The 15,196-nt window shown below is 32.6% G+C and overlaps 1 protein-coding gene across 45 annotated transcripts in view; it reads left to right on the top strand.

Annotated features, from left to right (window-relative positions):
* The window catches only part of LOC114330552 (uncharacterized protein DDB_G0274171-like), a 522,367-nt gene that overhangs the window by 397,513 nt on the left and 109,658 nt on the right, over positions 1–15,196 (top strand). For 4 of the 45 annotated variants that reach the window (XM_050643467.1, XM_050643675.1, XM_050643682.1 and 1 more), the window contains 2 exons: positions 5,139–5,243; positions 7,245–7,299. The exons of 39 other annotated variants lie outside the window; for them this stretch is intronic. In XM_050643467.1, coding sequence (XP_050499424.1) covers positions 5,139–5,243; positions 7,245–7,264 — 125 coding nt within the window. In that variant the 3' untranslated portion in view covers positions 7,265–7,299. The remainder of the gene's footprint in view (positions 1–5,138; positions 5,244–7,244; positions 7,300–15,196) is intronic. 2 more of the 45 variants (XM_050643698.1, XM_050643484.1) reach the window with 1 other exon arrangement.

The following is a 15,196-nucleotide window of genomic DNA, read 5'->3' as shown; positions in this document are numbered from 1 at the left end:
ATTTGTAATAAATAAACGAAATTAAATATGAAAAGTAGTTTTACAGATTCATAATGTTAGTTAAGGTTTTAGCGTTTTTTGAAACATAACTACAAAAACATGTTTTTCGTTATAACTTATAACCTAAAATCAATAATTTAGTCGATTGTAGCACGAATATGTCACTGTCGTAAGCCAAACACTGACTGCGAAAATCTGACGTAAGTAACAGAAACCGACCGGCACTTACGTTATTATGGCGGTAAACGACGTTTGCTTAAGTTATTATTATGGAAATGGTGCTAAAGTTGCGTTTATTTTGCGGGTATGATTAAAACAATTCTGGATATACGTTTTTGAAATAGTTAAAAAAAAAGTTTAAAGTAATTCTAGGTTTGATACACTTTGGCAGTACCTTCTAAACACTAATATAATAGCGTTAGTTTAATATAAAAACATCAAAAATTTCACTTACGTTACTTTGCCAAAAATGTATAATTATGTCCACATATGTATACTTATGTCCAAATGTATAGTTATGTACACTTACGTCCAGTAGTGAAACCAGGTGATTGTTTCGCCACTTGCCAAGGATTCGGTAATAATTTTATTTATGGTCCTTTTATTCCGCGTTAACAATGTACTAAGTTATGTTTCTTCTACGTTATTGGCATTGTTTAGGTCCACATTACGTTTATTTCAATCCATTTTTTGTTTACTCTTTCTACCATTTCATTAATTTTTATTTACTTTGTTTGCTGTCATTCTTTTCGCATATTTTGAGTAATTTTTTATATATTAAGCTTGCTTCTATATAATTCCCATTTGTATGTTTTTCAGTATGCTGTTAAATGGTCTATTGAGAAATTCACACCGAGAATGCAGTACGGCTGAGATAGGCAATACATTTCTAATGGGGAATAAACGCACAGGGTTGTCGGTCTTCCCCAGTTGTTGATTGCTTTCTCAAGAGCGTCGCACAGGAACTGTGGCAACACTGAATGCAATCCCAGTGTGAAATTCACGTTAGTCCTCTACAATCCTTGATGTTATCAGTCAGATTTTTTGTCGTCTGCGAGGAACATGTCTTCCTTTTAGTTGTCCTTCCATTATCAGTTGAATGATAATTTCTAGAAGTTCATGATCTCTATTCATACGTTATAATATTTGCTTTATTTCTAACATGCTTGTGCCTCATCCAGAGCTCGTGCAAATATATGATCTGAATACAGGTTGAATAATAATGGCTGGAGAATGCAACCTTGTCCAACTTGCCAAACTGATCTTTGGATTTTTATGGCCTCAGTGTCTCCCATGTCCTTCTAATAAATAATCTTTTGTTTCAATAGAGTTTACTTATCATTGTTTATTGCTGGGATTGATGTGATCTTTTTGTAAGCATTCTACTAGTTTTTAGGCCTTGACTGGATCATAGGCCTTTTCATAATTTATGCAACGTAAATATTCATCTTTTTATTTGATGATAAGAATTTTTTTAATAATATTTTTAAAATTATGTTTTACGAGATCATAATAGGTTTGTTCTAGCATCAGTTTCAAACGGTTTGAAACCATCAGCGAATAGCGGACCAGCGCGAGTAGAGGGGATAGCACTAGTGACTGTACTATGTTCTCTCACTGAACAACTGTTTGCTGACGGTTTCTGACTAGTTTGACTGTTTGCTAGAACAAACCTTATATTGGTGTCTTTTTGAAATTTAATTTAATTTACCTTATATTGGTGTCATAATGACACAATTCGAATTTTTTATGTAGATATTCATTTGTTAATGTTTTAGTTTGCCCAATTTTCTATGTTAACGTTTATTTTTTCCAATTTTAAATTATTATATGTACAGGATGTCCCGAAAAGATTGGTCATAAATTATATCACACATTCTGGGGTCAAAAATAGTTCGATTGAACCTAACTTACCTTGGTACAAATGTGTTCATAAAAATGTTACAGCCCTTGGAAATTACAAAATTAAAATCGATTTTTTTCAATATATCGAAAACTATATTAGAGATTTTTTATTGAAAATGCACACGTATCATTCTTATGGCATGGACATTTTAAAACAAAATTATAGTGGAATTTGTCCACCTCATAAAAATTTTATGGGGTTTTGTTCACTTAAACCCCCCAAACTTTTGTGTACGTTCCAAGTAATTCATTATTGTAGTACCGTTAGTTAAACACAACGTTTTTAAAACTTTTTTGCCTCTCAATATTTTTTCGATAAGCCAGTTTTTATCGAGATGCGGCTTCTTTTTTAATATATTTACATAAAAATTTTATGGGGTTTTGTTCCTTTAAACCCCCCAAATATTTGTGTACGTTCCAATTAAACTATTATTGTGGTACCATTAGTTAAACACAGTGTTTTTTAAATTTTTTGCGTCTTAGTAATTTTTTGATAAGTCACCTTTTATCGAGATGTGGCTTCTTTTTTGAAATATACCTGAAAATGTAAATTACAAATAAATTTTCAGATTATTAACAGGTCTCTATAATCGTACTTAACCATATACAAATATGTGGTGGATTCGACAAATATTCAAAATATCTCGATAAACACTGGCTTATCGAAAAAGTAATAAGAGGCAAAAAGTTTTAAAAACATTGTATTTAACTAATGGTGTTACAATAATAATTTAATTGGAACGTACACACAAGTTTGGGGGGTTTAAGTGAACAAAACCCCCATAAAATTTTTATAGGGTGCACAAATTTCACTTTAATTTTTTTTAAGATGCTGTTGCCATGAGAATGCCGCATGTCCATTTTCAATAAAAAATCTCTAAAAGTTTTCGATACAGTCGAACCCGCTTATTGGAATAGCCTTTGTGCCAAGCAAAAGTATTCCTATAACCGGGATATTCTAATAACCGATCATTGGTTGCTACTGTAAATGTTTCAGGACCTCAAATTTCTATTCCTTAAACCGGGATATTCCTTTAAGAGGTATTCTAATAAGCGGGTTCGACTGTATATGAAAAAAAAAAATCGATTTTCATTTTGTAACTTCAAAGGGCTGTAACTTTTTTTGTGTGCATTATTGTATATAGGTAAGTGAAGTTCAATTAACCTATTTTTGACCACAGACTCTGTGGTATAATTTATGACCAACGTTTTCGGGACACCCTGTAGAATGGGTCCTAAAAGCAGCGGGACAGTCGAATATCTTGGTAAATATAATGGTGTAGAGGGTAACTTTAAAATGTTAAATAGGAACCCACATTTTTTATTGCATATTTGGATTGCTAACGCAAAAATAAGTAACTTTTATTCGAGACATTTTTTAGAATTGTGGCACTAAGTGAATTATAGAAACTATATAACATCTCGAGAAGTACACTTCCAAATAAAAACCAAAAACATGTGTTTAATATTTTTTAAAATCCTATTGAATAACATTAAACACAACCCATGGAGGTGGGGAGGAGTTAACTGAAATACTAAATAGGAACCCCCATTTTTTATTGCAAATTTCAATACCTACCTCATAAAAAAGTATTTTTCAATTACAGCGGCACCTATCAACAATTCTAAAAAATGTCTCGAATAATATTCCTTATTTTTTAATGAGAAATCCAAACCAGCAATTAAAAATGGGGGTTCCTGTTTAAGCTTTTAATGTCACCCCCATCCCACCTCCATGGGATGGAGTGGGGAGTAGTGTTTAGTGTTATTCGATAGGTTTTTGAAAAGTATTAAATACGCCTTTTTTTGGTTTTTCATTTGGAATAGGGATGGGAAAAACCTACCGGTTATAACCGAAAACTGTTTTTTTACTCTGCAATAATCGGGTTTTCCGGTTGTTTTTTTTTTGTCCCGGTTATAAGTGGTTTCTTCTTTTTACAGTAATAATCGGTGAAAAATCAGATGAGTTAATACCTCTGGAAAAAATAATGAATTCAGAGAAGAAATGGGAAAATTTTTGGCCCCCCAGCGCGCGATGAAAAAGTTTTAAGCTGACCAAAACCGAAACCGGTTTGACAACATTGATGTATAATTTCTATTTTCAATCAAAAATGGGTACAATTCCAACGCCGTCTATATATCGATTGGATATCTTGGTATCGATATATTCTTTCGATATTATCGAATATGATATGATTAATATTTTTACATCGACTTGAATGAAGTATCACAAGTTGAAGTGTAATGTAAAGGTAACATAAACATTGTAAGCGAATGAGTATCGACAATTGATTAAAAAAATCGAAAACGGATTTTTGGAACGACCGGTTTTTTGGACGGTTAAAATGTCAGGTTAAACCGTAAGTAAAAAAGCCGGTATAACCGAAAACTGGTGTTTTGTCAAAAGCCGCTATCCCTAATTTGGAAGTGTATTTCTAGAGATATAGACCGTTTCTATAATTTACTTATGGCCGGTTGTTCGAACGCTAATCAAAAATGAAATCAACTGATCATTATCAATATTTAATTACTACCAAATTAATTTATACCTCCTTTATTACCTGCTTAGAAAATTGATTACAATCAATTGATTGGTGTACGAACAACGGATTTTGTTATTTGATGGTTGTTAAGGGGACTTGATTATAATCAACTCCTTGATTAGCGTTCGAACAACGAGCCCTTAGGGTCGATTGTTCGAACGCTAATCAAAAATGATCATTATCAAATATTTAATTACTGTCACAACTGTCAATGTCAACTTTGAATTGGTTGCTGAAAACATAATTATTGATTACAATTATGAAATTAGTTAATCAATTAATTTAATAATTGTTATTAACAAACAAACAACCCAAACAAAGTTGACATTGACAGTTGTGACAGTAATTAAATATTTGATAGTGATCATTGTTGATTATCGTTCGAACAACCGGCCCTAAGTGTATCAGGATCAATTATTTTTTCAGATTATAGCGCCATCTATCCACAACTCGAAAAAATGTATCGAATAAAGGTTACTTTTTTTACGTAAGAAATCCAAATCTGCAGTAAAAAATGGAGATTCGCATTTAAGATTTTAAACTTATCCCCCCACGGGTTTGGTATCACTGGATAGATTTTGGAAAAATATTGAACACGCATTTTTCAGTTTTTCGATCTGATGTTAATTTTGCGAAATATTCGACCGTCCCCTACTTTTGAGATAGCCTGTATAAATATTTTTGTTTTAGGTAACCCAAAATGTGAAGGTATACAATGCGATGTACCACTCTGCCCTCCTGGATCTATATTGAAGCTCAAAGATAATGCTTGTTGTCCCTCATGTGAGCCATTCGGTAAGTTGTTTTGTTCCCCGGTTTTGTGAGAATAAAACATTTGACATACTTCCTAATATACCACCTAATATGCTTCCTACGAATCCTTAATTTTCAATAAATGTAAAAACTATTGTAAAAAATGGACCGCAACCTTAATATTGCGTCTAAAGTTGGGCCTAGTAGTGCTAAAAATATCTTTAAAAATTTACAATGTTTTATACATTTTTTCAATTAAAAAAAATCCTATAATGCCTACTTAGGGACCAAACTGATACCTTTTTTAAAATCTGTAATATTAAAAAATTAAATATCAAATTCAAAGTCGAGCTATGAAATAACTCTCCCTTTTTTTGTACATGGATTTTGACTTTTCATTTTATAACTTCTATGTACCCTTAGCATACATAACGAATATGCCTTTTCTTAACGTGCCTTATCAAGTCCTTCACGTTGGCGATTCACGCTCACGTTGGCGATTAACATAGCATGTCTTTCTATTTCTTGAGTTACTCTGAACAGCTGTTCTGTTGTCCGCATCCCGATCCATTTTCTGATATTATTTAACCACGAGGCTTGTTTTCTTCGAACTTCCCATGCCCTTCGATTTTATCCATCATAATAAATCGAAGAATATTATACTGTTGTCCCCGCATTTTTTGTCCAAGGTATGCAATTTTGCTGGTTATGACGCCATCAATGATGGAAGAGGAAGAATGCTGAAGACGGGGAAGAAATGCGAAGTCATAAAAACAATACAAACGAGAAAACTGGAATATCTAGCCCACATAAAGAGAGGGGAAAGGTACTCCCTGCTAATGCTCATAATGCAAGGAAAAATTTCGAGAAAGAGAAATGTGGGACGGAGAATGATTTCCTGGTTGCGAAATTTAAGGGAGAGGTACGGGTGCAGTTCAATACAATTGTTCAGAGCTGCAGCCAACAAAGTTAAAATTGCTGTGATGGTAGCCAACCTCCGATAGGAGACGGTACTGCAAGAAGAAGAAGACGCCATCAATATAACCTGAGAAGTACCTTATATACCTTCTTATCCGCATTTACGTATAATGGTATAAACTAAAAGTCAAGCATGTCAAACATATTAGGCATGCATGCCATAGATTTAATGACATCATAACCCACCGGTACAAATTTGACGGCAAACAAATTTAACAAATTTTTCCTCGTATGTTAGTTTTTTATCTACCGTCAAGTTTATCAGGAAAGCGCTGTTGTAAAATAAAAACATACCTATATGCAGTGCTGTTTTTGTGACTGTATGCGCCGGTACGGCGTACCGGTACATCTTGCGACAAAAAATAAAAAAAAAAACAGCAAATTATAGACAAATTCCTGAATTTTTCGTTGCTTCCAGATAGCTTTAAAACGCCCTTATTTAGGCTAAATTTATAAATTTTTCCCGGGGGCGGACCCCACAAATGTACCGGTACTATTTCACAACACTATAATAAATTTGGGCTCTCTGCAGACAATTATTAGTTTATTACATGACAGGTATAACGATGGGTTTTCCCGTTTATCTCCTAAAAGGGATTAAAATTCTTATGGTTTATTGCATTATTAGAGTCTTATAGCTCTGTATACTTCATAGAATTTTGCTTAAAACAGGAAGTAACATGAAATTTTATTATAGTTTATCATAAGAAATAAAATAAACAAAGATAAGCAACATATTATCTTTAAAATAAGCATTTTTACTAAAAATCCTAATTATAAGCAAAAAAAGCAAAAAAAAGCAAAATGCTTATAATCCGGTCTTTATTTATCATGTACCATCTCATCAAATATAATAATGACGTCATATATACTCGTCACTACTTCTAACCAAAGAAATGCTCGCTGTAATATGTATGGCATGTCAAGAAAATCTAATTATTCCTTATATATTTTTTTAAAATTAAAATATGACAACAAGGGGAAAATTTCGTGCGAGCCTTATTGCTTGACTTCGACCATAGTAACATGATAATAATTTGCATACTAAATATTATATTATTTTAGGTAATCCACTGTCACATTAAGGATAGAGATTGTTGTGCAACCTACCAACCAGTTGGTAAGTATTATATAATATATATTATTTATAGGAGACTTTAAAGGGTTAGGTTAGTGATAGGTTAGTGTAAGGTTTAATATGAGTGTGCACTTAACCAACCTTCCACGCGGCCTTACAGGTCTCTTATGACTCGTCTCTAGTAGGGCAGTCAATGAGGATATTAGGCTCCGAATTCAATCCTACTACATCGATTCACTTGATATTTTCACAGTAAGTAGGAAATAGCTCAAGAAATAAAGTCCACCCTATATACTACGGCGCTTTTATCTTGGGGGCGGTTCCCACCCCTTCAAGTGGGTGGAAAACTTTTTGTCCAAAATAAACATGGAAGTGGCAAGGAAACCTAATTCTAAGCCAAAACTGATCTTTATTTTTTTTTGAAAACTCAATATTTTGTGAGTTATTCGTGATTGAATATTATTTTGAAATTGAATATTATTTTGAAATAAATCAAATCTGAAATTTACTTTGAAATCTCATCTGCTATTAGTGGCCTGTCACCTCTTATAACACAATGACCTAATTAATTGACTCACTTACCACCTGTGGGAGTCATATGTTGCCCTAAAGCCGCATCCATAGGACATTTAGGATGTTTATATTTATATAAGACTTTTAGTCTATTTGTAAAATCTTTCAACCTGTATTTTTGGGTGGCTCACTATGTGCTTGTAACACTGATGATGTTCTTGTTACCGAGCGAAAACCTTTTTATATGTTTGTAGCCTTATGGGGGCTTTTTAAACTAATATAACTTTTACCAGGACAAAAATTTTTATTAAATTTTACTTTTAAAAAATGAGAAGTTTATTTAACCCCTCATCCACCATTTAAATGCATCGTTTTCCTTCTACAATATCCTTTATTATAGTGTTGTTTCTATGCTTAAAAAGTAGAACGGATTTAAAAGGAACGGTTTTTGAAAAAATAAGATTAAAAAATTATAGAGCGCATTTTTAAATTTTGTTAAAAATCGTTTTTTCTCCATGTAACTCGAAACTGATGAGATCAAAAAAAAACACAGGGTACAAAAATGTAGAGTTTTTTAAATAAAAATTTTGATTTTGTTTTTCATTACTGTATCTCTTATTATTTTCAAGTTACATGAAGAAAAAAATATTGAAGAACATTTAAAAATGCGCTCTTAATATTTTGATCTTATTTATTTCAACAACCGTTCATTTTAAACCAGTCCAACTTTTTGGTCACAGAAATAACACTATAATAAAAGGTATTGTAGGAGGTATTATTTCTTCTGTATTGTTGCTTATGAGTACTATGGCATCGGCAAATCTTAGATATAGATAAACAGGGATATGGTCTGATATTTTCAACAGACAGACAAGGTTTTTTCCATCAAAAAAAAACTGCATAAAAAATAGAAGTATTTTTTTATCGTACATGGGATCCATCTCTTTCTTCGTAGTGGTATTTTGAACTTTTTGACCATAGCTCTGAAGATGGCTTTATGAGCCGAAATTGCTCAGCTTTTATTTTATACACTTCAAAATTACACTTGTGTACAAAACTATTTCAGTACATTTGTAAATCTTACATGACTTAAAAATCTGCCATCTATCTTAATTCTACGTTGTTCCCAATTTATCTTCTTGAACACATTTGAAGGGAGTTGGGAGAAAACCGTGGATGTCACTAAATGGGTGAAATATAGTTAAATACGTTGTTTTATAGATTTTAACAAATACTATCGCACCATTCCTTCAAATCGGTAGAAAACTATGAATGTTCAGAGATTTTAAGCCTTTTAAATTGACCATGTCGGGAGAAAACGATATTTGTCCACGCGTAATTGGGTGAAAACAATGATTGTCACCCAAGCACTGCGCGCCGCGTGCATATTTTTTGGCTCGTAGCAATCTATTATGATGGAGCTAATTTTTTCTAATAGATATCTGAAGAAATGCTTTGTGGTAATACAAAAGATAAAGGAAATGTTGTGCATCAGTTCTAACTCCCTCACTATGTTGCATTGAGACGCATATCATGGGTATAAGCTTGAAGATAAAATTCGTTTTTTCGCTCGGTCAAAAAAATTTTAAAGTCTTAAAGAATCGGAATTCCATTTGCCTAACCAGTCGTATTTCAACAATGAAAAATATAAAGATTAAGTTCTGCGGGTCTCGAGATACAAAAGAGATGTCTGTTTCAATTCCTCATGAAAGAAGCCATGCAAACAAAAAAAAAGTGATTGGCAAAACAAGGCAATACATGATCCAGCCGTGAAAATCAAGTCGCGGACTTTAAGCGAGAGATAGGTAAATGCATTTTTATAAAATTATGTTTTACGATATCAAAAAAATATTAATTTTCAAAAGAACAAAATGGAGACCAACCAACGCCAGGCCCTTCAGTAATGAAGTCTCTAAAAGATATAACACAACTAAAGGAAGCAGAAAATCAAATAAAAGCTGAAATATTTTATTGTTAAGACCAATTTTTTAACTAAGATGTTTTATTCTGTTTTTGATGAAAAACAGAGAACCAAACAACAAATCAGAAACAAAAACAAAGCAGGAACAATACTGTGACTAAACGCCTGCTTTTGGTGACATCCATTATTTTCTTCGTTAAAAAGTCGATATTACGCCACTAACTTTTTTATTTTTGTAAAAACAATTTGACTTTTGTTCTTTGTCAATTATCAATCAAGTTTTCTATCATTATGTTCATCTTTAACACCACCCAACTGATTTCTTTTTGTCGTAAATAGTCTTATAATTTTAAAATTCGTTTTTCTCAAAATTATTTCTTGATGACATCCATGATTTTCTCCCGACACTCTTCATTTGGACATCATGGACAGCAAAATAATCCAACAAGAAAGAAGTATCAGCTACTTGGTAGTGCTAATGCACAGTTATGGAGACACAGAAGCGGAAGCTGCCCAACCAGTAGCAAATAAAGCCAACAGAATAGCAGGATGTCTTAAACACACTATCTGGCGTAACACACATCTACGGACAGAAACAAAAGCTAAGATCTATTACATTATGCATTACTTAGGCCAATTATGACTTACACTGCGAAAACAAAACCTGACACCACAAGGTCAAAAAGACTGATGAAATCGTGTGAAATAAAAATACAGTTGTCCCTTAATAATCCGACAGGTATCAGACCAAAGGGGTGTCGGATTACCAAAAGTGCCCGGATTACCGAAAGTGACTACATATTTGGCATTGTTCTGCTAGCAGTAGCCTACACTATTCTTAAATTTTATGAGTAAGATGCTACCCAGATATTTATGCAAATGAAACATCCATTTCGGTTAACTAAAACATGTTTATTAAAAGAAATATGGAAGCTAATACATTTAATTCATGTCGCGACAAATTTCAGTACAAGCAGACACGGCGGCGACCGTGACGGGAGGTGCGTCGGACTACCGAGCGGGTCGGATTGCAAAACGTCGGAATATCAAGTGTGTATTGTAGTCCAAGATATCACAGGAAAATAATTATGGGATAGACAACGTTGAACAAACCTCAGGCAAAGCTGTAATATAGAGAATATAAATGACGACACTGAAAAAAAAATAGTATAGCCATATAAGCAGCATGGGAGAAAGAAGACTGGTAGCGATAGCACGAGATAGACCACCAAACTGCCGAAGGAGTATAGGAAGACCAAGGAAGAGATGAAGCGAGAACCTGGATATCTGATGAAGAGACATCCGTCGATGGAACAGGCACGAGCCTATTAAGGAAGCAGAAAGAAGAAGAAGAAGAAGAAAAAGAACATAACTTCTAATACAAGAGTAAATAATTTTGGAGAGATAGGTTCCCTGTCTTTCTCTCTCCTAAAAAACTCCTGGTTATGATCTGATAACGGGTAGGATACTACAAAAATTAACAAAGAAAGGAGCAATATTAGAAATTTTTAATGCAATAATAATGGCAGTTATAATTATGATCCCAAAACCAGGAAAAAACTAGAGGAATTAACATCATATAGGCCAATAAGTGTACTTCCTGTGCTTTCCAAAGTGCTGGAAAAATTAATAATGAAAAGCATCAAGCCAATACTAGATAGCAAAAATCTCATATCAGAACATCAGTCAAAAAAATGGAAAATTCGAGTTAATGAGACCAAATCAATCCATGTTACCTTTACACTAAGAAGAGGTATATGTCCAGCAGTGTTATTAAATAATCAAATGATTACTCAGAGAAATGAAGTCAAATATTTAGGTTTACATCTTGATAGAAGATTAACATGGAGAACACATATATTTACAAAACGAAAACAATTGGGTCTAAAACTAAGACAACTATACTGGCTTATTGGCAGGAAATCACAATTAAATCTCACAAATAAGATCTTAATATACAGGGTGCCCCGGAAAATAGTGCGTTCCTTTAAGGTATGGAGAGAATACACAATTTGGAACAAAAAATCCTATACCATTTTTTTCTAAAGTTAACCGTTTCGAAAAAAAAGTTAACATTGTTTTCCATATACCTGTATTTTAATGTTTGGAAATTTTAATAAACTGGCAACATCGTACGCACTACGGAATAATAACATAATAAGAACTCGTTTGTGATTGTGATTAACAGTATTTAAAATAATGCAACCTAATAGTAGGTAATACTTATGTATTTACTATTTGTTTACTAAAATTATTTTCTTTTGAAATTTATTGAAATACCTATTGCATAATTTTAAACGAATTACACATCTTTTAACATAAAAACACATCTTTTAACTGAACTAGTATTATGTATTTAGTAAGGTTTAAATGGGTTGAATGCTGAGTATTGCTGAGGGCTTTAACTGAATTACATAGTTTTAATAGTTTACAGTGGAACTTAAATACACCAGATAATGTCTCAGTAATTTGTTTACTTGTGAACTGAAATAACTAAGTTGTACTTACTTGAAAATAATTATTATACCGAATAGATGTTTCAAGTAACCTTTCACAAACGCCATTCCTAGGTAATAACATAATACCTAGGTAATACACTCACTATTCGAAAACATTTTCGGCATTGACACTAAACAGGATTCTTTAAAACTATCTGTTTACTACCTATCTTCTATCTATTTATTTACATGGGACTGTCTATGCTTAAATTTGCGTACCGCACATAGTTGTCAGATTTAAATTTGCCTACCAAAATACATTTTAATTTTTTGGTCAAACGGTTGCATTTAGAAAAAAATGTTATAAGAGTTTTTTGTTCTACATGGTGCCTTCTACCTATACCTTTAAGGAACGCACTATTTTCCGGGACACCCTGTATAAAGCCGTACTGAAGCCAATATGGACGTATGGAATTCAATCATGGGGTTCTGCTAGCAATTCAAACCTAGAAATCCTACAAAGATTCCAGAACAAAGTTCTTCGAATTATAACCAATGCTCCGTGGTATGTTTCGAACAACATAATAGAAAGAGACCTCCAAGTTCAATCCTTAAAAACTGAAGTCACAAAGTACAGTGAAAAATATAAAAACAAAACTAGTGCTCACTCTAATGACTTAGTGCGCGAACTGTTTAATGTCAACGATGAAGTTCGTCGACTAAAGCGTTTTAAGCCTACAGACTTAATAAACAGATTTAAATAAAATTAACCAACAGTTACCACTACATTATTAACATTGTTTGTTAGTTATGTTAAAGGAAGCCTCTCACTGAAGAGAATTCCTACAAGTCATTTTTTCTTCTAATTATTGTCATACAATTTACTTATTGTTACGAGTGATAACAGATTGTAAATTAAATGGAGCTAAATGAAAATAAAAACTTCTCTCTCCGTTCTTAGTTTGCTTGTTGTTAGACCTTATGATACATTTATTTGCATAGTTGCATTGTCATATAATATGTATTTGAGGAGTATTCTCTACATAGAATCAATCCTTGCTTTATTCATTCCTTCTAATACGGCCCAGAGTTCTATAAAATCGAATGCCGTTTGATGCCGCTTCATCATAAAGAGAGTTTAGTATTTTAATATTAAAAGCGCGTTTATATTTAGCAAGCCAATTATTAATTATCAGCATTACACATCTTTCCATTATTAATGAAGTATGGGTTGCTGTAGGTTTTCGGCATGCTGATTGCCATTGAGAGTCTTTCGATTGCTCCTCCTTACTATATCCATCAATACAGATAGATATAGCAAGGATTATTGAAGTGAAAACTTCTTTAGGGACGTTGTGCACTTTTTGGATAGGGGAAAAAGCATTGAATTCGCAACCGTCATTGAGACCGTCATCGCACTTTTTGGATGGGGTAAAAGCGTTAAATTCGCGACCGTCATTACGACCCTCATTGCGACCGTCATCGCGACCGTCATCGCTTCGGCGAAATTAATATTGTACGTATATATTACAAGTATGTATATGTATATATATATATATATATATATATATATATATATATAACAAAGGAGCACTCGTAAGTGTAGGGTTTTGTCGGTCAAGTGGGTGAAAAAAGAGACAAAGAATTCAGCTACTTCATCTATTTATTGAAGACGTTTCGTCTACTGCTCAGTAGACATCATCAGTTCATCTACAAAAAGAGTGGTATAAGAGACAACATCCAAAAGAGAGGTAAAAAGCCTAGCGTTACCTTAAAAAGACATGTAGCAAAAGATAAGATGTACATAGTAAAAAAACCTTATCCATGAACCAACGTAATGTAAAAGTATATAACATTTAAGTGTATAGTTAATATTTAAAAAACTTTAGTACAGCCAAAGACAAGACCATGTGGTAACAGTCATATATAAAAAACAAGTGGAAAAAAGCCGGCTTGCTTTTTTGAAGTCAAGAATGAACCAAGAAAAAACCAGATTCACTTCCAAAAACTTAGTAGTATTTAAGCATACTTCATTTTAACTTTAGGTAACATCATTAAATGAGTAGAATGCTAATATGCAACTTTGAAAATTTAAAGTCAAATAGTTACCAGCAGGTCATCCTAGCCCAACGGACACACAAAAGAAAATGGAGTTTGAATTATCAGGTGTAAACTGACATCTCGCCAAGAGGCAGGCAACCTTTAAAAAATTATAACAAAGAGTGACTGACAACTGCAGTGCAGCGCGGTAAAATTTAAATTGATGTAATTAAAACAGTTATAAAAGTGTTTAAAAAGTGAAAGTAATATCAAGAAGTAATCAACCCACATAACAATTTCATGTTCTTAGTAGATTCATAGAACATACTTTTCAGAAAAAGTATATACTGAGAATGTGCGTAATTACCATTGCGAATGTGCAGAGCAGATACTGAGTATATACTACATTACAGTACTTAAACGTTCTATGTATATACTTAGAATGTACTACCGCACTTCTTTTCAGTATATACCAAGAATGTTCTTTTTAGAACATTCCAAGGACGTGCTATAAACCTTCTATGTGTATACTTAGAACATACTACCGCACATCTTTTTAGTTTATACCAAGAAGGTACTTTTTAGAATATTCCAAGGAAGTGCTATAAACCTTCTATTTATATACTAAGAACGTACTACCGCACATCTTTGTATGGGAAGAATATTATATTTTTAGGAATATTCTAAGAAAGTGCTATCAAGTGCTATATTGCTTAGAAGTATGTTTTCAGCATCACCTAATCTCATCTTAGGTTCTACTGGTTCTACCAAATATCTATTTACATATTTTAATTGCAAATGAGAATGTAGTTAGTACCTACATTCTACAATATTACTTAAAAAGTAAGTACATATTTATAAATTTTAGTTATTTATATAAATCATTATATAATATTTAGCTAAACTAAACTATGCATAATAAGTAACTAAAATTTATATAATACTTATATGTACTTACCTATTTAAGTAATATTGAGTTATCAAAATAGATTATATGTATTTTGAAGCACCGCAAACAAAATAAACA

The sequence above is a fragment of the Diabrotica virgifera genome, chromosome 1 (genome assembly GCF_917563875.1).
Source record: "Diabrotica virgifera virgifera chromosome 1, PGI_DIABVI_V3a".
NCBI lineage: Eukaryota > Metazoa > Arthropoda > Insecta > Coleoptera > Chrysomelidae > Diabrotica > Diabrotica virgifera.
The sequence above is the reverse complement of the archived record's forward strand: the minus strand, read 5'-3'. Positions and strand labels throughout refer to the sequence as shown.